At 37.2% G+C, this 23,939-nt stretch overlaps 1 protein-coding gene across 3 annotated transcripts in view; it reads left to right on the top strand.

The window, feature by feature from the left end:
- The window catches only part of CCDC172 (coiled-coil domain containing 172), an 83,072-nt gene extending 64,249 nt beyond the window's left edge, over positions 1 to 18,823 (top strand). For all 3 annotated transcript variants that reach the window (XM_089313972.1, XM_051824187.3, XM_089313974.1), the window contains exons 8-9: positions 12,361 to 12,448; positions 14,329 to 18,823. In XM_089313972.1, the coding sequence (XP_089170098.1) occupies positions 12,361 to 12,448; positions 14,329 to 14,364 (124 nt within the window). In that variant the 3' untranslated portion in view covers positions 14,365 to 18,823. The remainder of the gene's footprint in view (positions 1 to 12,360; positions 12,449 to 14,328) is intronic.
- Positions 18,824 to 23,939: the final 5,116 nt, after the last annotated feature.

Below are 23,939 nucleotides of genomic sequence, written 5' to 3'. Positions count from 1 at the left end.
GCATAATGGCTCTGGATAAAACTTCCAGGATTATATTTAAAAGCAGTGATGGGGGTGGGCATCCTTGCCTGGTTCTGGATCTCAGCGGGAATGCTTCCAAATTTTCCCCATTCAATAGGATGCTGGCCATGGGTTTGTCATAAATTTTATTGATTGTGTTCAGGAATGATCCTTCTATACCAACTTTGCTTAAAGTTTTCATCATGAAAAGATGCTGTATTTTATCAAATGCTTTCTCTGCATTTATTGAGATAATCATATGCTTTTTGTTCGTCAGTTTGTTAATGTGATGTATCACATTGATTGATTTGCAAACGTTGAACTATCCATGCCTACCATGGATAAATCCCATTTGCTCCAGGTGAATGATCTTTCTGATGTGTTGTTTTGTGTATTTTTTGTGCATTTTGTTGAGGATTTTTACATCTATGTTCATCAGGGAAATTGGTCTTTAGTTTTCTTCCTCTTATAACTTTTTCTGATCTAGGAATTTAGGTGATACTGGCTTCATAGAAGGAATTTGTTAGGATTCCTTCCCTTTCAACTGTTTGGAATAGCTTGAGAAGAATTGGAGTAAATTGTTCTTTAAAAATTAGGTAGAATTCAGCAATGAAGCCATCCGGTCCTGGGCTTTTCTTTCTTGGGAGGGTCTTTATTACTGATTGAATTTTCATCCTGGTCATTAGTCTGTTTAGGTTTTCTATGTCTTTATGGCTCACATTAGGTAGGTTGTATGTGTCCAGAAATCTATCAATTTCTTCTAAATTTCCAAATTTGTTGGCATATTGCTCTTTGTAGTAATTTTTGATGATTCTTTTTATTTTTGTGGTATCTGTTGTTACCTTTCCTTTTTCATCTCTATTATAGTTGATTTGTGTCTTCTCACTTTTTTGGTGGGGTGGGGTTAGTTAGGCCAATGGTGTGTCATTTTGTCAATTTTGTTTATTTTTTCAGAAAACCAGCTCTTTGTTTCACTAGTATTTTGTGTTGTTTTTTGTTTTGTTTTGTTTTGTTTTGTTTGCTTTCAGTTTTGTTTATTTCTTCTCAAATTTTAATTATGTATTTCCTCCTACTAATTTTGGTTTTGGATTGCTATTGTTTTTCTAGGTCTTGAGATGTATTGATAGCTCATTTATTTGGTTCCTTTCCAATTTTTGATGTGGGCACCAATTTTTATAAACTTTCCTCTTAACACTGCTTTTGCTGTATCACATAAATATTGATATGTTGTTTGTCATCTTCTTTTGTTTCCAGAAATTTTTTTATTTCTCTTTTAATTTCTTCTGTATCCCACTGTTCATTCAAGATCATGCTGTTCAGTTTCCATGTGCTTGCATATGTTCTAGAGATTCTTGAGTTGTGAATTACCAGCTTCATTCCATTGTGATCAGAGAAGATTCCTGGTATGATTTTGACTTTTTTGAATATTTCAAAATTTGCTTGATGGCCTAGCATGTGGTCTTTCCTAGAGAAAGTTCCATGCATTAGTAAGAAGAATGTGTATTCTGTAACTGTAGGATGAAAAGTTCTGTAGATATCTGTTAGGTCCATTTGGTCTATAGTGTCAGTTAACTGTTGTTTCCATGATTATTTTCTTTTTGGTTGATCTGTCCATTGCTGAAAGTGGGATATTGAAGTCCCCTGTTACTATTGTATTGGAGTCTATGTCTCCCTTTAAGTAAATTAACATTTCTTTTAAATAGCCAAGTGCCCTGTAATTAGGTGCATATATGTTTATTATAGTTGCATCTTCCTGTAAAATTGATCCCTTAATAATTAAATAATGTCTTTCTTTGTCTCTTTTAACAGTTTTTATGTTAAAGTCTATTTTGTCTTATATTAGGATGGCTACCCAAGCTCTTTTTTGGTTTCTGTTAGCATGGAAAATCTTTTTCCATACTTTCACTTTCAGTCTGTGTGCATCTTTGTTGGTGAGATGTATTTCTTGTAGGCAACAAATAGATAGGTTTTGTTTTTTAATCCATTAAGCAATCTGTGTCTTTTAACTGGAGTTGAGGTCATTTACATTCAAGGTGACTATTAATAAGTAATGACTTAGTCCTGCTGTTTTTCCATATATATTCCCATTATTTACTTTGGATTTCCTTTGTACTTTTACTGGAAGATTTTCTGCCTTCACCTTCTTTGATAATGGTGACCATGTTTCTGTGTTTCCATGTGTAGCACATCCTTAAGCATCTTTTGTAAGGCTGGATGAGTGGTGACAAATTCTTTCAATTTCTGTTTGTTATGGAAGGTATTTTTTTTTAATGGAAGGTCTTTATTTCACCTTCATTCATAAATGAGAGCTTTGCCGGATACTGTATTCTAGGTTGACAGTTTTTTTTTTCTCTTAGGACTTGGAATATATCTCATCATTCTCTCCTAGTCTGTAGGATTTCTGATGAGAAGTCAGCTGTGAGTCCAATTGGAGATTCTCTGAAAGTAATCTGGCATTACTCTTGTGCACATTTCAGAATCTTTTCTTTATGTTTTACTGTGTAGAGTTTGACTACAATGTATCATGAAGATCTTTTCTGATCTTGTCTGTTAGGAGTTCTGTGTGCTTCCTGTGCTTGGATGTCCCTTTCTTTCTCCAAATTAGGAAAGTTTTCTGTAATTATTTCACTAAAAAGGCCTTCTAATCCATTCTTTCTTTCCATACATTCAGGAACTCCTAAGACCCATATGTTAGGTCATTGATAATATCTCATAAAGTTCCAGCACTGTTTTTTAGTTTTCTAATTTCTTCTTTTTTTAGTCTGACTGTAAAATTTGCAGAGATTTGTCTTCTAACCCTGATATACTTTCTTCTTCCTCAACAAGTCTGTTGTTAAGGCTTTCTACCACGTTTTTTATTTGATCTCTTGAATTTTTCATTTCTAATATTTCATTTTGATTTGTCTTTAACATCTCAATTTCATGAGAAAAGTTTTCATTCATGTCATGTATGGATTTCTTTAATTCATGGATTTGCTTCTGATTACATCTAAGTAATCCTATGATCAAATTTTTGAATTCCTTTTCTGTCATTTCTTCAATCTCTTCATCTTCACATTCTAGTATTAAAGTGTTATTGTCCTCCTTTGGGGGCATGATGTTGTCTTCCTTATTCTTTTTTCTTGAATTTCTGCATTTATTTTTATACATTTGTGGCATTTGTGGAGATACTTGTTAGGTTTTTTTTTCCCTGTGATGTCTTTTATCTTTGGACTATGCCTCTGTGGTTTAGTAGAATGTCTGCTCTTTCAGTGATTACTCAGAGGCATGTGCTAGGTTTGGCCAGGGAGCTCTGTTCAGTGCTCCAGGGTGAGTGTAGTATCCAAGCTGACACCCAAGTAGGATGCGGTAAACCTTTTTTTACACTAGATCTTAGCCAAAAGGCCGAGAAGCAATGGTAAACTTCTTTTTTTAATCAGAGAGGAGGCTTGATCACCTTCTCTCCTCCAAGGATACCAATGCCTGGGCAGTAGACCCAGTGGGTGCATTATTCTTCCACACTGCCACAGAACCACATGAAGGATTGTGCAGTTCTTGGTGTGATCACAGGTCCCATAGCAATTACCCTCATAAGGGAATCAGGGGGCCCTGAGTGTGTGGAATCGCCCACAGTGACTACCCAAAGACCCAGCCATGCCCTGCACACTCCGACACAGTCACAGTGTTTTCAACAATTCCAGCACACAAGGCTCCCACAGTCACAAATACCCAGCCCCCTCTCAGTTTTCCCAGCCAGACTCCAGGCTGTCCTGTTGGCTGGTTGCTTGGCGCATGGACTCAAGGTGGTACAGCTTTACATATATCCAAAATGGTGCCCACCCTCTCTCAGCTACTTATGGGATGCTGGTTTTGAGTGGTCAGGAAGAGAGAAACATGCCGCCTTTTTTCCCTCTCGGTTGGCAGGTATGCTGTCCCCCACAGGGCTCCAAGTCCAACTCATGCCAGGCTCTTCCCAAAGCTTTATTGCCAGAGTCTTGGGCTGCTGCAGTCTGATCTCACCTCACTCTCCAAAGCTGGTGCTGAGGCTCTTGGCTGCTGGGGTCCTGAGTTGTGTGCATCCACACCCTCCAAGTAGATCCCCAGTGTCCTTCTAATTTGTGTGGAATTTCCTCTACAGTTCTCTCCCTAATTCTGAGATTGCACTCTCTACCTTTTTTTGTTTTAATTATCTTCCCCTAGGCTAAAGCAGTAAGCTCCCTACCTATTCCACTATCTTATAATCCTTCTATAATGCTTATTTGATTCATTTTGTTTTATTTAGTTTTATTTGTTGTATTATATCATGTATTTAAATTTATGCCATGTATTTATGTATAATCCATTTATAATATATATGTATGGCCAAACAGTCTCTTGGTTGCTTTTGAATTATGTAAAAATGATGTTGTGCTGAGACTTTTAAATTCAACATTGTTGAATTTAACCATGTTGGTGAATATACCACTATCTTTTTTCTATTTTTAATGGACAGTTGGGTCATTTCCAAGTTTTTTTCTATCACAGAAAGTGCTGAGGTTTCCAAGCTGGTACACATATACAAGAATTTCTCTAAGACACATGCCTGTTGAAATTGCTGAGTACTGGACATGTAAATGTTGAAATTCATAAAATAATGACAGTTTTCCCAAGTTATTAAACCAATTTCTATTTCTGTTAACACATTATACAATTTTAATTGATTTATATTTCCAAAAATAAATTAATTTTCAAACTTATTAACTTTTGCCAATCTTATGTACATGATATTTTATAGTCTTATCCTGCATTGCCCTGCATTGCCTCAACTATGTGTGTGGTTTAACATCTTTTCATGTTTTGTGAACTCTTTCCCTACCAAAGTTCAAAAGGTTATTCTCTTATATTTTTCTCCTAATTGTTCATAAGGTTTGCCTTTCACATTTGAGTCCTTAGTTTATCTGGAATTACATTTTGTTTAGGGGTATGGTAAGATCAGTTTTCCCTGGTATAGATAACCAGTTCTCCTAGCAGTATTATTTTCTCCTTCCTCTACTAATCTACATTTATTTAAAAAAAAAAACAAACATACATATATAGTGTATATTGTATTCCTTTGGTCAATTAGTTCATCCACATTCAGAAGTATCTTAATTACTATTAAATGCATACTATTCAATTTTAAGTACTTAATTATTGTTACTTTAAACCATTTTCTAAAAAGATTTTTATTTATTTATCTGAGAGGTTAAATTACAGACAGAGAGAGAGAGAGAGACAGAAAGGTCTTCTATCCACTGGTTTACTTCCCAGATGGCCACAATGGCTGGAGCTGAGCCAATCCAAAGCCAACAGCAGGAGCTTCTTCTGGGTCTGCCATGCAGGTGCAGGGGTCCAAGCACCTGGGCCATCTGCTGCGGCTTTCCCAGGCCATAGCACAGAGCTGGATTGGAAGAGGAACAGCCAGGACATGAACTGGCACCCAAATGGGATTCTGGCACTGCAGGTGGAGGCTTAGCCCCCTACACCATAGTGCCGACCCCTAGTTACTGTTACTTTGTAATGAATTTTGATATAGGTAGGATATCTTCTGCACCAATTTTGTGTATTGATTGGGAATGTCTTGGTTATCCTTTGCTTTTTAGTATAATTTCTGAATCAACTTTATCATATCCATGAAAATATTTTAGGATTTTGATTATAGTTAAACTCATTTTATGGTCACTTTTGGGAGAATTTATAACTGTATTACTGAGAATTGCTGTCTATGAGCTTAGGATATTTCTATCTATTCAAGTCTTAATTAATAACTTTTAATGGAAGTTTATACTTATCAATGTGGAACATATTTTGTGAGTTTTATTGTTAGGTAACTTGTAGTTTTAAATACTGTTAGAAATAGTGCTTTAGTTATTATGGGTGAGTGTGAAGCCTATTTTTTATTTTTATCTTGCTACCTTACTAAATTATCTTATTGTGTTTTCTCATTAATTCTCTTGAGTTTTCTGGGTATGTTGTCATATCTCCTGAAAACCAAAGTAGCTTTATTTCTTCTTTATGTCTTTTAGTTTTGTTTTTTTTGTTTTTTTTTTTTTGTTTTTTTTTTGTTTTTGTTTTTTTTTGTTCATTCTCCAAATGGCTGGATGGCGAGAGCTGGGCCAATCTGAAACCAGGAGCCAGGAGGTTCTTCTGGGTCTCCTATATCGGTGCAGGGGCCCAAGCACTTGGGCCATATTCTACTGCTTTCCCAGGCCACAGCAAAGAGCTAGATCCGAAGAGGAGCAGCTGGGGTTTGAACCACACCTACATGGGATGCTGACACTGCAGGCTTTACCCACTAAGCCACAGTGCCAACCCCTTAGTTATTTTCTATAGACTGATTTAAGTGGCTAGTTCCTCTAACAAGGTATTAGAAAATAACAGACAGTGGTCTTTCTAGATCCCAAATTTAAAGAGATTGACCACAGTGGTTTTTTTTAAATTTTTATTTAATGAATATAAATTTCCAAAGTACAGCTTATAGATTACAATGGCTTTTTCCCCCCCATCACTTCCCTCCCACCTGCAACCCCCCCTCCCGACCCCTCTCCCCTTCCATTCACATCAAGATTCATTTTCAATTATCTTTATATACAGAAAATACTGTGTTTTACCAGGAAATGAAGTGCTTACTTGAGAACCATCATAAATAATACTGTTTTTTTTCCTTGGAGATATTAGTATTGGTCAATTATATTAATGAATTTCTAATAGGAACTGGCAATAATTCCTTGAATAAATCCAAATTGATCACAGTATGTTCTTAATGTGATACTGGATTCTTTTTGCTGATATTTGAATTTCTACATCAGTATTCACAGATGTGTATATAGGCACTATATTTTTAAAATTGCCTTTTCTTTTTATTTGAGAGGAAAGAGACAGATGGAGAGAGAGAGATTTGAGAGACAGGCAGAGAGAGCTCCCATCAGCTGATTCACTCCTCGAATGTTGCAATGGCTGGGACTGGGTCATGCCACCAATGGGAGTTGGAAACTCAGTTCAGGTCTCCCATGAGGATGACAGGTACCCAACTACTTGAGTTATCAGTTGCTACCTCCCAGGGTCTATTTTAGCAAAAAGCTGGATTGGAATTGGAATTGGGACATGGACCTAGGTACTTTGCTAGGACATTTGGGTATTTTAAACAACATCTTTACCACTGGGTCAAATGCCCACCCCTGTGTAATATCTTTGTTGGATTTAGGTATCAATGTTATATTTGCTTGAAGAAAAGAAGTTGGCAGTTTTCCTTATATTTTTGTATACTATGGACCAATTTATGTAGTTGTGAGATCATTATGGTCTCTTAAAGTGTTTTGCTTCATATGTTCATAATCTAGTTCTTTGAAAAACATCTTCTGTAACAAAATGAAAGAAAACTTTTCTCCCTTTCAGCTATGGTTATTGGCTGAGAAATAGACAATTTGGAAGACAAACTTCTTTAAAGACAAGAAGGAAGAAAATGTAAATTAAGTACCCAGGAAGAACAAAAGTTATGAAGTCAAAAATCAAAAGGCCTTTCCCATGCAAAAGATGAGAACCATTAATTTTAAAAACTTCCTTCAGTCACAGAAGCCAGTACCTGAGTGTTCAGGCCTGTTCTCGGTATTTTCTCTACCAAGACCAGAATTTCACTTTTTTAGGGTCACTAAATCTCTGTTTCATCCCCTCTAGGCTTCCTTTTCCTTTATCCTCTCTTTAATATAATTGCTACTTACCTGTCTCCCTTTGGTGTAGGCCTCAGAGTGGGTTCCCCAGGATTTAGATGTTTACTTCACTACTACATGTAATTTCAAGTTTGTGATGCCTTTTCTTTGCTAGCTAGCTTATATGGCTTTTTGGTTATTTTATTTGATTTTCAGATTTTTTAAAAAATTTAGATGACTTGTATTCCTATAGTACCTGAACTCTTAGGTTTTTGTTGTTATTTAGGTTTATTTATTTTATTTGAAAGGCAGAGTTAGAGATAAAGGGAGAGAAAGAAGGAGAGAGAAAGAGAGAGAGAATCTTCTATCTGCTGGTTCACTCATCAAATGGCTGCAACGGCCCGAGCTGGGTTGATGTGAAGCCAGGAGCCAGGATCTTCTGGGTCTCCCATGTGGGTACAAGGGCCCAAAGCACTTGGGCCATTTCCCACTGCTTTCCTAGGTGCATTAGCAGGGAACTGGATGGGAAGTAGAGCAGTTAGGAATTGAAATGATGTCCATGTAGGACGTGGGTGTTAGAGGCAGAGGCTTAACCCACTATGCCATAGCCACTGGACTCTTGTTATTACCTTTTAAAAGACAGTCTTGTTAATATAGTTTACATATAGTAAATTCACCTTTTTAGTGTACAGTTCCCAGTTGGCAAACACTTCAGTCATGCAACTTCTGTCACAATCATGATATAGATTATTCAGTTATGCCAGAATGTATCCTCTTGCTCTTTTGTAATAATTGCCTGCAATCCACTCCTGGCCCTAATTTATTTTCTTTTCCTAATCTTCCCCTTTCCATTTGTAACATAAATGGAATGATGTGCAGTGTAGCCTCTTAAGTCTGGCCTTTTAAAATGTAGTATATTGCATTTGAGATTCATACATACTGTTCTGTATGTCAGAGATAATGGCAGGAAACTTTATAGAAGTAAAGAAATACTTTACTTCACAAATGTAAAAATCTCAAAGAGTCCCAAGTACTATAAAAAATCTATATACATGGTATTTGAACCCCTTAAAAAGAGGGGTCGTGGCACTGTGGCGTTATTGGTTAAACCTCCACCTGCAGCGCCAGTATCACATATGGGTGCCAGTTCATGTCCCGGCTGCTCCACTTCCAATCCAACACCCTGTAAATGGCCTGGAAAATCATTGGAAAATTGCCCAAATGCTTAGGCCCCTGCACCCATGGGAGAGACCCAGAAGAAGCTCCTGGCTCCTGGCTTCAGATTAGCTCAGCTCCATTCATTGTGGCCCTTTGTGGGTGAAAGAGTGGATGGAGGATCTCTCTCTCTCTCTCTCTCTCTCTCTCTCTCTCTGTCTCTGTCTCTCTCTAACTCTGCCTCTCAAATAAATAAATATATAAATCTTTTAAGAAAAGAAAGAAAAAAAATTCATCTGGTAACCTTCCTGAATTCTTATAAATTGCAACAATTTATAGAGTTTATGGAATTAAAAAAAAGATAAAAGGGAAATCATGATGCAGGTGAAGAAAGAAGACACACTTCATACAAGGGAAGGAAAGTGAGGATTTTGGTGGACTGGGGGCTGGCTTACTGGCATTTGTGATGCCAGCATCCCATACTAGAGTTCAAATCCCAACTGCTCTGCTCCTGATCCAGCTTCCTGCTAATGAGCCTAGAAAGGCAGCAGAAGGTGGGCAAAGTTCTTGGGCTTCTGAAATCCAGATAGGAGACCCAGATGGAGTTTCTGGCTCCTGGCATTGGCCTGGCCTAGACCTTGCTGTTGCAGCCTCCTTGGGAGGGAACCAGTGGATGGGATATCTCTCTCTTTCTCTTTGTGTCTCTCCCTGCCCCACCCCCCATTACTTTCCTTTCAAATAACATCTTAAAAAAATAAAGAATTACAGTAGATTCTGATTAGAAGTCACGCAAATCAGAAGAAAAGGGACTAACATCTTAATCCAATCAAGAGCTACCAATTCAGAACTCTCAGTGAAAATACCTTTCAGAAATGAAGGCAAATTAATATATTTTTAGACAAATACATGTTGATTTAATTGCTTGCCAACAGATTGTCCTACAAATATAAGCTATGGCAAAATTTTCAGGAAGAGGTAATATGATGTCAGATAGAAACTCAGAGCTGAGCTATACAAAGAAACAACCTTCAGGAAGGGTTAAGATGAAGGGAAGCAAAAATAGCCCCTTTTCATTTTTAATTGCTCTAAAAGATAAATGACTAAAGCAAAAATAGTATCAACATTTTAGGTTTATAGCATATGTAAAAGAAAATATATGATGATAATAGAAAAAAATGGAAAGGTGGAATTGGAAATGTACTGTTGTACGGTTCTTATGTAAGTGCAGCTGTATTTTACTAGTTGAGAGTACACAGTAATAAACTGAAGTTACATATTGAGCTTTTTAAAAAGGAATTATTTATTTGAAAGAGCAACACAGAGAGAGGGAGAGACAGAGATCTTCTGTCCATTGGTTCTCTCCTGAAATATTCCCAACACTCAGGTCTCATCCAGGAAGAAGCTAGGAGCCAGGAACTCCATCTGGATCTCCCACAGAGGTGGAAGGGTTCCAAGTCCTTGGGCCATCTTCCACTGCCTTCCCAGGTGTATTAGCAGGGAGCAGGATCAGAAGCAGAGCAGCCAAGACTCAAACTAGCACTCTGATACAGCATGCAGGCGTTGCAAGCGGCAGCTTGATTCTGTGCCATAACAGCAGTCCAAGCTCTATGAAATTAAAAAATAGCTATAAATAATGGGGAATATAAAAATACAGTAATGAGAAAATATTAATCCAAATGGAAGCAGAAGGGAAAACAAAAAGGAAGGAGCAGATGGAGCAAATTGAAGACAATTAGATAAGTGCTATATTTTAATCCAGCCATATAACCATACTAAATATAAATCATATGGACTTGCCCACTAAAAGACAGAAATTATCATGTTAGATGAAGGAGTAAGACACAACTATATGATTTCCATTAGAAATCTATTTTAAATATGATGTAAATCGGTTAAACAGAATGGAAAGTATCATTTTGTGTCAGTTTTGAAAGTTCTAGTTTCTTCATATACTTGTCAGCACTTACTATTGCCTATTTTTCGTTTTAGCTTTTCTGGTGGATATTTAGGAATATTTTGTTGTATTTTCCATTGTATTTCTCTGATCATTAATGAAGTTGAGCACCAATTCATATTTTTATTAGCCATCAAATATCTTTTTATGAATGACCTGTTAAAAACTTAGTTTTTTGTTTGGTGCACATTTCCATGGTGTTCTCTTTATCTGAAGGGATTTTAGTTTTCATGTGATAGGTATTATGTGGTACCTCCTGTTGTTGCTGACTTTTACTCATAGTGGCTTTGTTAGTTGGGTAGTGATTTTTTTATTGTATGCTCATTATTTGTTTTCAATCTGTGGGAGACGTATTGGTCTAATTTTTTAAAAGTTTCCTTTGGAGAGGCTCTTATTTTGCTTTGGCTTGTATCTGGGGAATACTGCTGTCTAGGATCCCTTCAGTTTCCCCTTGAGTGCTGTGGTTCAGCAAAGGTTCAAGTTGTTCTGTGCTTTTCACCATGTTGCTGGCCCAAGAGTAGCTTAGATTTGTGAGCTAGAGCTGCTCTTACTCTCTGCCCTCGGGGCAGCTTCGAACGCCCAGATTCCTGGTTTCAGTCTCCAGCCACAGCTCTTAGATTTTATTTGTAATTTTATTTTTGGAAGAAATGTTAAACAAAGCGCTACAATAAAAAACCTCTCACATTAAATACAAACATAAAATGACTTAAACATCTGAATATTTAAAGGATTAAAGATAATTGGGTAAAAGGAACATTGATATTGTTTTCTCAGTCTCAGATTAAAATACATTTTAATTATATATTCTGCATAAACTTGTCATTTAGTATTAGAGCAAGAAATAATCTCAGAAATAATTTTCTTTCCATACTTAAAAATTTTCAGGTGAGGTTCAGAGAAACTCAATAATTTCAGCGTGTTAAGTTTATTAATGGCCAGAACTAAAATAGAGGTCTTCAGATATAGTGCTATATTTTTCCTATTACAGCAGTGCTTCTTGAATTATGTTAAAATATAAAATGCTTATTTTCTATTCAGTATTCCTTTTTTTCCTTTAAAATGTTTTTATTTAAAAAATGTTTTTTATTTAAAAAAACATTTATTTTAGAGGAAGAGAAAGAGGGGGAGAGAGAAAGAAAGACAGAGATCTCATATATACTGGTTCACTCCTCAGATGGCCACAACAACTGGGACTATACCAAACCCAAGCAGGAACCAGGACCTCCAGTCGCATCTCCCACACAGCTGGGAAATTCAAGCACTTGAGTCCTCATCTGCTTCCACCATGGGTGCAGCATGAATGGGACTTTAGAATTGAGAGCAGAGCTCAGACTTGAACCTAGGGACTCCAATATGGAATACAGGTTTCTTAAGCAGCATCCTAACCATGGTACCAAATGCCCTTCCCTAATTTATTTTTCTTATAAATGGTTTTTCCCCCAAATTTTATGTGAGCCTTATGGTGTTACAGAGAATTAAAATTTCCAAGTTCTTTAGTTTTACCTTGAATTCTGTTATAGAAACTATAACCAGCCATTTTTTGTATAATAAAAAATATATAAAACAATTTACTATTGAACTAATAAGGCACATTTTCTTTTAAAACAGACTTAAAAAAGAATTAGAACTTTATAAGGAAGATGACTTGGAAAGTATTTATGAAGCTCTGCAAACAGAAATAGAATTTTTGGAGTTGGTAAGCTATCATTGACTGTTTAACTTCTATTAAGCATTATTTTGCCTACTGGTAAGAATGGTTTTATTGATGTACATATTCTTGTATTGGTATTTTGCTCCTCTGCAGAAAAAAAAATGTAACTGAAAAAAAAAAAAAAAAAAAACCCTAAGGTCAAGATATAATTCCATGAAATGTTTTTAGTTCCTGATAGTTAATGTTCTACATAAAGCAAGTTTTAGTCAAAGAGAATATGTACAGTTTCAAACTAAGTTGAAAAAAATACAAATCTGACCTCACATTTCCTTGACTGAAGCTACAACTAGAGGATTAATGCACTAAAGGAGTTTAACTACCATAATGCTTAAAAACTTTTTTTTTTGACAGGCAGAGTGGACAGTGAGAGAGAGAGACAGAGAGAAAGGTCTTCCTTTGCTGTTGGTTCACCCTCCAATGGCCGCCGCCGCGCCGATCCGATGGCAGGAGCCAGGAGCCAAGTGCTTTTCCTGGTCTCCCATGGGGTGCAGGGCCCAAGCACTTGGGCCATCCTCCACTGCACTCCCTGACCACAGCAGAGGGCTGGCCTGGAAGAGGGGCAACCGGGACAGAATCCGGCGCCCCAACCGGGACTAGAACCCGGTGTGCCGGCGCCGCTAGGCGGAGGATTAGCCTAGTGAGCCGCGGCGCCGGCCTAAAAACTTTTTGTTTTTGATAGGCATAAATTATACTTTTATAATATTTGATCTTAAAACTTTGTCAGTGCAGATTTCTATTTTTTACATATGGTTTTTTTTAAAAGATTTATTTATTTATTGGAAAGGCAGTTACAGAGAGGCAAAAGCAGAAAGAGAGAGAGAGAGAGAGGTAGGTCTTCCATCCGCTGATTCACTCTCCAAATGGCTGCAATGGCTGCTGCTGGAGTGATCCAAAGCCAGGAGCCAAGAGCTTTTTCTGGGACTCCCACATGAGTGCAGGGGCCCAAGGACTTAGACCATCCTCCACTGCTTTTCCAGGAGCATCAGCAGGGAGCTGGGTTGGAAGTGGAGCAGCCGGGACTTGAATCGACGGCCATGTGGGCTGGTGGCATTGTAGGCAGTGGCTTTACCTGCTATGCCACAGTGCCGTCCCTAGTGCAGATTTCTATGATGTCAAAACTTTGGATTCAATTATTGAAGACTTATTTTCACATTGTGTTGGAGATTTTATTTGCTTTCAATTATTTGGTTATTGATAAAATGAACATAGTGTTTGCCATGTTCTGTGTTAACAGAGGACATACATAGCTTTCAAGTATGATAAAATATAATTTTAATTTGATATTTTAAATTTTGCTTCGTGTTTATTTCCTGTAAACATTTTCTTGTTCAAATATGTTCAAATAGGTTATGTTTGGATTTGTATTTTCTATGAAAACTTGTGAAACTATAATTCATTTGAGTTTAGGTGTGGGCATTGTGGCACAGTAGGTTAAACCGCCTCTTGCTATGCCTGCATCCCATATCAAAGTGCTGGTTCAAGTCTCAGTTCCTCCACTTCCAATCTGGCATCCTGCTAATGCATCCTAGGAGGCAGCAGGTGATGGCTCAAACGCTTGGGCCCCTACCAAGGCAGAAGACTCAGATGAGTTCCTGGCTCCTGGCTTCAGCCTGACCCAGCCTGACTTACAAGCGTCTGGGGAGTGAAATAGCTGATGTAAGATCTCTCCCTTTGTCTCCCTCCTTTTCTCTCCCTCACTTCTCCCTCCCTTTCTCTACCTTTCTGTCACTCTGCCTTTCAAATAGATGAAAATAAGCAAATATTTAGAAAAAAAGAGATGTTTAGAGTTATTGTGCTGTATGTAGGTAAATTTTATATAATTCCTATATTAGAATTTAATTTTCCTTATAAATATTTTTTTTCAGACATTGGCACAGAAAGGTCTTCAGGAAGATGAATAACTTAGAGAATCAGTCACCTGAATTTGGATGAAAGCATTATAGAATCAAATCTTGTAATAGATACATGGTTGGCACCCATTATAAAGGATTCTTGTGAAAAACTTGAGTTCTAGAATGCTCAAAGTTGTTAATATATAGAATTAATTTGCTAGTATATTAAAATAATTTTTGTCTTGTTACTCACCGGAACTTTATGGGTTCTTGTATATGATTTTGTTTCTAAAGGAAGAGAAAGGAGAAATAGATTTTGTGTTCCCAGGCTTCTTGGATTTCCCTGACCCTGAAGCTTATCTGTTTTTTCTCATCTGTAGTTTTCATTCTTTGTTGTAGCTTACCTTGGGTCCAGTTGAACTTACATAGGAAAAAACACTCAGATTATTGACCTAATTTTGTTGGTGCTGTTTCCACCAGCAGTGGTGCTTACTTTCATTCTAATCCTTCATTAAACATAAAATATGTGTTGATAAGTTCCTCCGAGACTCTTCATCTGCAAAAGCCAGTTTTCTCCATTTTCTGTGGCGTCTGTAAGGTCTAAGGCAGCTACAGCTGTTTTCTAGCACTCTTTGCCTGTTGCTTTTCTTCCTAGTGCCAGTGTTGGTTAGAATAAAATAAATTATCCACTGGCAGAAGTACATCATCTCCAGGGCCAGCGCTGTGGCTCACTTGGTTAATCCTCCGCCTGCGGCACCAGCATCCCATATGGGCACTGGGTTCTAGTCCCGGTTATTCCTCTTCCAGTCCAGCTCTCTGCTGTGGCCCAGGAGGGCAGTGGAGGATGGCCCAAGTGCTTGGGCCCTGCATCAGCATAGGAGACCAGGAGGAAGCACCTGGCTCCTGGCTTCAGATTGGTGCAGCGCCGGCCGTAGTGGCCATTTGGGGAGTAAACCAATGGAAGGAAGACCTTTCTCTCTGTCTCTCTCTCACTGTCTATAACTCTACCTGTCATATAAATAAACAAATAAAAATAAAAAATAATAAAAATAAATAAATAAATAAGTAAAAAAAACACTTAAAAAAAAAAGATAATCTCCTTATGGCTACCAGAACTCATCCTTGCTTATGGCCTGAACATTGTGACTGAAAATAGGAGACTCATGATTGGATTCAACATGATAGTACTTCCAAATTTTCAATGTCCCTTGTCTTTCTGCTGGTACCACTACTGACTAGGCAGAAAAGTATATTTTCACCAGTGTTTAAAAGTGTGTTGAAACTGTTCAAAAAGACCTTAGGCTTTGCTGTTGTGGCGTAGTGGGTAAAGCTGCTGCCTGTGATGCCAGCATCCTATATGGGTGCCCATTTGTGTCCAGGCTGGTCTACTTCTCATCCAGTTCCCTGCTAATGTGTCTGAGAAAGCAGCAGAGAATGGTCTGAGTGATTAGCCACATGGGAGACCTGGAAGAAGCCTGGCTTCTGGCTTTGGTTTGGCTGGGCCCAGCCCCAGCCGTTGTAGACATTTGGGGAGTTAACCAGCAAAGAGACAATATCTTTTTGTCTCTTTCTTTCCCCCTATAAGTCTGCATTTCAAATAAATAAATAAATATTTTAATGACCTTAAATTGGAATAGGTGGGATGGGGGAAAAACTTACTTGGGAAAAACATTTTAAAGTACTGAGTGCTAATGTTAGAAACGTGTTCTCTTTTGTAGTTGGAGTTGAATTAATTTACTGTCAAATATGACATTTTTACAAATGTCTTGTATCTACTGACATTAAGATAAAGTGCTTAGGTCTAATTTCACAGCAATTCTCACTTTGACACAACTTTTGTGTATATATTCTATACTCTTTTAAAAAAATTAGCTAACTTAAAACACTGTGCTTTGAGCTGTACAAAAACTAATTTCTGATTAAATCATTTCAGAACTGTTTCTATTTTTATTTTTAAAAATTTAAATTAATAATAAATTATTTTTGCTTAAGGAAAAAATTAATGGTTCCAGAGAATTACAACCTATTTTATATGAAAGGAGTGGGAAATTGTTATTGCAATTAATCACAACTTCAGTTGTCTTATTTTAGTCCATTTGCCAACCCACATTCTAATTTTTGTAAATATCTACTACTATGTGTATATCATATTGTTAATATGCAGCATGGGTTTTCACTTACCAATAATTTTTGTTCATTATTGTAACTAAAATATTGATACGAACTAGAGATCTGCCACCTATTTATATAGCTAGCACACAATGGCATATATGCAGAATACATATTCAGAATACTATATTATTGATACACTGTTCTTTCACATGTCTGATATATAAAATATCTAGGTTAAATATTCAATAGTAGAATAAGACTTAATATGAATTATGAGAAAAGACTGAGCTCAATATTTTCATAAATGCTTGAAATGCATCCTTTAATATTTAAAATAATTTAATATATGCAAATGAATAATGATTTTAGCACCAGGTGAAAGAATAATACAAAGCACTGCCCATGTGACGTCAGTCTAAATAACTGGAACTTTTTGAATCAATGTAATCAAAAGAACAAGTTCTCTGAAGCAAAGAAAATACAGCGATCAATAGAAATCAGTGCACAAAGCTAAACTGCGCCATCAATATAAAATAGCAGCGTGGAGTAGGTCTGTTTTTAGTTTTTTAAAGAATTAGTAAGTCATAAAACTCTTGTGTAGGAAAATTAACTGAAATTATCTGAGTAAAAATATGGCTCAGGCTGAATTTAATTACGCTGGAAGCGAGACTTTGTGTAGAAAGGCAGTTTTCAAATGAATGCCCATTCATTAAGTAAATTCATAAAATTTGCCATATACTTAGTTATAACCGAAGTGCAAACTAACCCAAAGTAACACTGATAACTGCTCTGAGGTTCCTGCCATGTCAAAATAGTTCTTTAATGTAACAGTTCTTTCACAAGCAACTTCAATTTTCAGTTTTCCATTGGGGATAATATTAGAATGTATAGATAGATAGTTTGCTGCATATTTTTTTCCTGCTGATTAATGGAGCTATTTGGCTAGGAAGAAAACAACAGTAAAATTACAGGATGTGGAGCATGACCACTGGACTAGAAATTCCTTTCTTCTTTTCTTGGCCTAATTATTGAAATGGGAAGAAAAAGCAAAGCAAAGAAATAGCTTTAAGGTATAAACAATCAGGAAGATGTCTTATACTATCATTGTTTTGTCAACAGTAGTGTTTTCTCCTATTTAAAAAAATATGAACCAAGGAACATTTTGCCTACCTGCTTGTTTCTTCTTGGAATTTAAAAATCGTGATGAGATTGTGAAAAGTCTGGTAAGGTTGAGGTCATTGCATTATTTTGAATGGAATCTAAAAAGAACAGAATTAATTGGCATTGGTAATTACTGTAGAGTGGGAATTGTGCTGAGAAAAATCTTTTGAGTCTCTTACCAAAAGGGCAAGCAGTCATTCAGCTGGCTAGCTGCAGATGGACAGACAGTGTACATAGGACAGGCCCAGTTCCTAGCTTTGGCTGAGGACAAAGTCCCTTTCTATTTCATACCAATCAATCATACATAATTGTGTCACACTACTGTGAATAAATCATTTACTTTCAGTCCAGAAAACAGTAGCAATACAGTGACATGATTAGAAATAAATATGAGATGATTTTAATCCTAGTTGTACCAGGGTAAGGTGTTCTGTTGTTCTAATATTTTTATAGCATAAATTTTGAAATTTAAAGTTGTTCAATTTACTAAAAATTATTTTAGTATTTGAAATTGATGTATTTTAGGAAAACTTTTATTTTTCTTTTTTGACCCCGCCCCTTCTCCCCTTAGTCATTCTGAAAAACTTAAAATAACCTAATACATTTACCTCTCAGAATCTAGTTCAGAACATTTTCTGTCAAGGAAATTTTTTTAGGATATGAACTAAAAATGAAAAAAAAATTTTTTTGTCATTAGCTGAAGCAAGGATTAAGTCTTGGAGTTTTTGTGGCCCTTTTATCTTAAGGCAACAGTTTTTTTTAATGAAGACTGGTAAGGATGAAGTTATCTATGAAATTATTTGAGACAGGAGTGAATGTTAGTTAAATTTGTGCTTTCTAAACATTATATTTTCAGGTTAAGTAGGTAATTGTCTTGGTGTGATGATTTCAAATCATTATATCAATGAAGAAGCTTTATTTTCTTATTGATTTTCATGCCTTTTGACAAAAGAGTAATATTGAGACAGTATTGACTGATACATGAAGGAAATAATCTAAGAACTTTGTCCTGTTCAGTAAGGCAGAATCAGGATTCTGTCTGTTGGTTACTCACTGTTTGGAAGGTCACGTTTACCAGACAGGAGGACGAATTTTGCAGGGTGGTGCTTGTTGTTCTTATTTGCTTCAATCACAGGAAGAAAGAGAGCATGACCACGAGAGCCACAACTGGTGGCAGTGCTCTCCTTGCTGCTGCTGGGAGGGCATCAAGAGCAAGGCTGTCAGAACTGAATGCTGTTTAAACCACTCCTTTTGATACGTGGCGAAGTTATCTTTTAAAAGACGGTATGAAATCAACCGTACCAGAATTTGAATGTCTGGGAAAATAGAGAGTAAATAAAAATGTGAAATTAATAACAATGACTGATACAAATATCTGTTGTGAACAAGGCCCTTAGAGAGAAGATGATATTATTTTTTTCTTACAAGCCAAAGTTACACTACTCTAATAATTCTAAATTGATTATTTTTATACTTATAGTAAATTATTCTAATTAGTTGGTAAATAAAATCTTGTTAAAATAAAATCCTCTTAATCTATGTTTAATAGATGCAAATATAATTACTAATGAATATTCCTGAATGTGACTTTGTGATTACTAGAGAAAGTATTTGCAAATTCGAGTCATCATTAAGTAATGTGGTTGTTGAAAGAGTTTTTGTGGACTTTGACAAAGAAGCTCCTGATTGGGATTGGGTGACATAGGGGTAGTTAAAAGGTCAGTGCAGGGTCAACTATAAAATCTGGTGCCAATTAAAATTTGGTGCTAAAATCTGGTACCAAGTAAAATACCAACGTTATATTTATAAAAGCAGTTTTATCCAATAACATCAAAACTCTTTGTTGAGTCTATGGAGACCTAGCATATAGCCAAGTTTTTACAGAAGGAACTGAGGTTTGGATTGATGATCTAATTTGTGCGAGGTCACAGAGAGCAGTGGGCCTCTATTTATGGATGAGCTGTTTGGGCTTCAGTTTTATGTACCTTAAAAAATACTGCTTTTGGGGCCGACGCTGTGGCTCACTTGATTAATCCTCTGCCTGTGGCACCGGCATCTCATATGGGCACCAGGTTCTAGTCCCGGTTATTCCTCTTCCAGTCCAGCTCTCTGCTGTGGCCCGGGAGGACAGTGGAGGGTAGCCCAAGTGCTTGGGCCCCTGCACCCGCGTGGGAGACCAGGGGAAGGGAGGCACCTGGCTCCTGGCTTTGGATCGGCATAGCTTCAGCTGTGGCGGCCATTTGGGGGGTGAACCAGCAGAAGGAGGACCTTTCTCTCTGTCTCTCTCTCTCACTGTCTAACTCTATCTGTCAAATAAATTTTAAAAAAATAGTGCTTTTTAGAATTTGTGTATGCTAAAATCTTACACAACTGATAAGTATGAGAAGATAAATCTGAGAATTATTTAAATCACCCTTTGGTCCCCAGAAAGCATTGATTAATCAGAATCAGTGAATATAAATCTCTCATTAGCTAAGAATGTCCTTCTACATTCAGGAAGAAAGGGGCAAATCAGAACAAAACAGACTCAAGTATTATTGAAAATGCACCTTCTCAGCATTTCCTGAATGTCTACATCATCACACTTTATGTTCTACAGATGTATTTTTCTTTTCTTTTCTTTTCTTTTTTTTTTTTCTTTTTTTTTGACAGGCAGAATGGACAGTGAGAGAGAGAGAGAGACAGAGAGAAAGGTCTTCCTTTGCCGTTGGTTCACCCTCCAATGGCCACTGCGGCCGGCGCACCGCTGATCCGAAGGCAGGAGCCAGGTGCTTCTCCTGGTCTCCCATGGGGTGCAGGGCCCAAGCACTTGAGCCATCTTCCACTGCCTTCCCGGGCCACAGCAGAGAGCTGGCCTGGAAGAGGGGCAACGGGGACAGAATCCAGCGCCCGGACTGGGACTAGAACCCAGGGTGCCAGCGCCACAGGCGGAGGATTAGCCTATTGAGCCACAGCGCCGGCCTACAGATGTATTTTTCCAGTGCCATCCTGTGGTAATTCGTTTTTAAGGTGCTGGCTCAAAGGCTGGGACCTGCTTAAAATATCAAATCATAAGAGTTATTTTCATTCTTCTGTTCTCACTAATGCAGAAATATGGTCTAATAGGAACTCCCAGAAAGATAAACATGTAGAAGAATCTCTGATTAACCTGAATCTTGCCCTCCTGTTCTGTTCTTTCTAGCTTCATTCACCTGTCCTGTCTCCCATCTATCTCTCAGAACTCATGCCATTCATTCTTCTCCTTGCACACTCCTCTTTTGCCCCACAGGCCTACCTTCTTCCCTCCAAAATGCTTAACTTGTCCTGGTCTTCAGATCGTCTCATGAGCTGTGTGCCCTCTGCCGAGGTGCTCCTCCCACTGGGTTCTCCATGGCTGGCTGCTTGTGTCACTCAAGTGAAATGTCACCTCCTCAGAGAAGTGTTTTTTTAAACAGTTTAAAGAAGTCACACAGTCCCACTATCTCACACCCTAGTTAAATTCTCTTCATGCTCCTCATGCTTCCTGACATCTTTCTTGTTTATTTTTCTTCTTCATTTACCACCATTAAAATACAGGTTCCATGAGAGCACAAGTATTCGTTGTATCACACACTGCTTTTCCCTCAAAGCTGGACTACTGTCTGCAGTATAGAAAGTGTTGGAATATGGCTTGAATTAGCTTGTGTATAATTAAGCTATCTTAATCAAGGTTTTAAGTATAAATTATTGATTTTTTAAAGAAACTGATTAATTTATAGTTGATTGTCTTTCTTGATTGGGTTAATTGATCTCATTCCTCACTTTTTCTGAGGCTCTGTTTACCTGGCTGAAAAATTGGTAGAGGTTATTTTTGCTAATTTCAGAATCTATGTATGTAGAAAAACAAATAAAAACATCCAAATAAAGTAGAAGAAAATAATGATCCCACATCCCATCAAGGGAAGAGTTTGTAGGTCTCTCAGTGGTCACTATGGCTTTCTATTATCAAGCTGTTGATTGGCAGATAATGGTTATGAACATTTACTTTCCACCAGCTGCTAGAATAGGAAGTGAAAATTGTACTCTGCTTGCAAGCTATGAATGTGCATTAGAGTACTTTAAGAGCATTATTTCTCCATGGTAATAGAAAATTGTGAAATGGGTTTCCTTCTATGATTTATTCAGTCTTTCTGGTCTGAAATGAGAGTACAAAGCTTAAGCAATCCTGCTTTTAATTCAGCACCATATTTAGAAAAATATGAGTGCCATCTGCTGGATTTGTCTGGTACCACATTGAACAAGATTTAACAAATATGTGGATTTTTTTTTTGGTACTCAAGTTTGGGGAAGACCAATCTACCTTCCTTCTTTCCTCTGTCCCTCTCTCCTTCCCTCTCTCCCTCCTTTTTCCTTTCCTATCCTTTCCTTTATTTCTGTAAATATACATTTTAAATCTCTTTATATAAAATTTTAATTGCTGAAACATATAATTTCAAGTATATGTTTGATAACTAAGTTTCAGATTTTTATCACATTTTTAAAGAGATGAGAAAAATCACTGAAAACAGTTTTTATATGCCAAGAAAAAAATTAGTATCACATAGCCACTAGAGAAAATGTAGTCTAAATAACCTAAAAGTGACATTTTAGTTATATCACAACACTGTTTCTACTTTCTCCAACCTTAGTTGATTTAATCAATGCATTTTCCCCCTTATTTTTAAAATTAAAATGTAAGTAACAAGTTTTCAGTCTCCTTTTAAGTGCTTGTATTTAGTTTTCAGATTCACTCATGAATTATGGGCATGTCAATATAGTGAAGTCACTTTACTTAGAATCTGATGATTGACCTACCAGTCAGCTTTATCACTAGATCTTTGTTTTCTTTAAAACTTTTTCTTTTTTAATTCTCAACTCAGTGTGGTCATTTGGACTAGTGGTTAAGATGCTGTTTGGGATGCCCACATCTGACATAGGAGTGCCTGGGTTCAAGCTCTGGCTCTGTTACCAATTCCAGCTTCCTGCTAATGCATACCTTGGGAGGCAGCAGGCCATGGCTCAAGTAGTTGATTCCTGCCACCCACGTAGGAGTCCTGGATTGAGTTCCTGGCTCCCAGTGTATGCCTGGCCCTGCCCTGGGTGTTGCAGGCATTTGGGGCATGAGCCAGTGGATGAGAGCTCTCATATCTTTGCCTCTCAAATTAAAAAGTTTGCTTTATTTTACTGAATGGTGTCAGTTAAACTTGACAATGATTCTCAAGTTCCATATGTTTCCTGAGCCCATGAACACTAATCAAACATGCAATCATGTATGCATATATATTTATTTATGAGGGTACTTCAAAAACTTGTGTGGAAAAATGGAATTAAAATATAAGTTTATGTTGGTGCAAAAAAGTTTCAAATCCATACATATGGAAAATTTTCAAGAAGTTTGTGGAAAATAAAAAAACTTTCAGAATTTACTGTACTGAAGCAAACTTTTAATTTATTCTATGTTTTTATTTATTTGAAAAGCAAGGAGACAGAGAGAAAGAAAGAGAAAGATCTTTCATCATCTGGTTCACTCCCCCAACTGCTTACAACACCTGGGGATGGACCAGGCCAAAGCCAAGATGCTAGAATTCCATCCAGATCTCCCCCAGGAGTGACAGAGACTCAACCACTTGAGTCATCCCCTGCTGCCTCTCAGGGTACACACCAACAGGAAGCTAAAGTCAGAAACAAAGGCAGGACTCGAACCCAGGCACTCCAAAGAAGAAGAATACAGTTACCCTAACCACTGTACCAAATGCTCACTTGCCCCCCACAGACTTTTTGAAGTACTTTAGAAACACACACACAGAGAGTGTGTTAGAGAGCCTAATTTCAGAATTTTATCCCTGACCTCTCATGATCTGGCTTTAAATAAATCAACTCTGGTCTTCATCATTAACCTAAAAGATAAGAATATTAATGAATTTTATAGCCAAGGAAACAGACACTGCAAAGCTAAGTAAATTGCCAAGATAACACACTGTCACTCTCAAAGTAGACCTGAATCCAGGACTTCCTTAACTCAATCCTCTCTAATAAATGCTGTATTTCTTAACCCAGAGTACCTGGGGGCTGATTTTGCATGAATTTAGAAATGCAGCAGTTTCACAGTTGCACAGTTTCACAGTTGCAGAGAGCAATTTTCTATGCACCAGGGATGTGAAAACATTCTCTTTCTGAATGAAGGCCATTGGTTACTCTTTCCAATCAAGTGTGGAAGTAGTTGGAATGGAAATATTGATTCCTTTGCTATTTTACACACGTGTATATCTTCAAATAAGAACAGAGTCCACATATCTGGACCAATAAGGTGGTTTTTAGTTTATATAGATCACTCTTTTACATCTTTGGAGGGAGCCATAATTCTGCGTATCATA

This window comes from Oryctolagus cuniculus, chromosome 15, assembly GCF_051225735.1.
Source record: "Oryctolagus cuniculus isolate XC-2025 breed Fujian yellow rabbit chromosome 15, ASM5122573v1, whole genome shotgun sequence".
Classification (NCBI taxonomy): domain Eukaryota; kingdom Metazoa; phylum Chordata; class Mammalia; order Lagomorpha; family Leporidae; genus Oryctolagus; species Oryctolagus cuniculus.
Note: the sequence above shows the minus strand (reverse complement) of the source record. Positions and strands in the feature narration are given on the sequence as shown.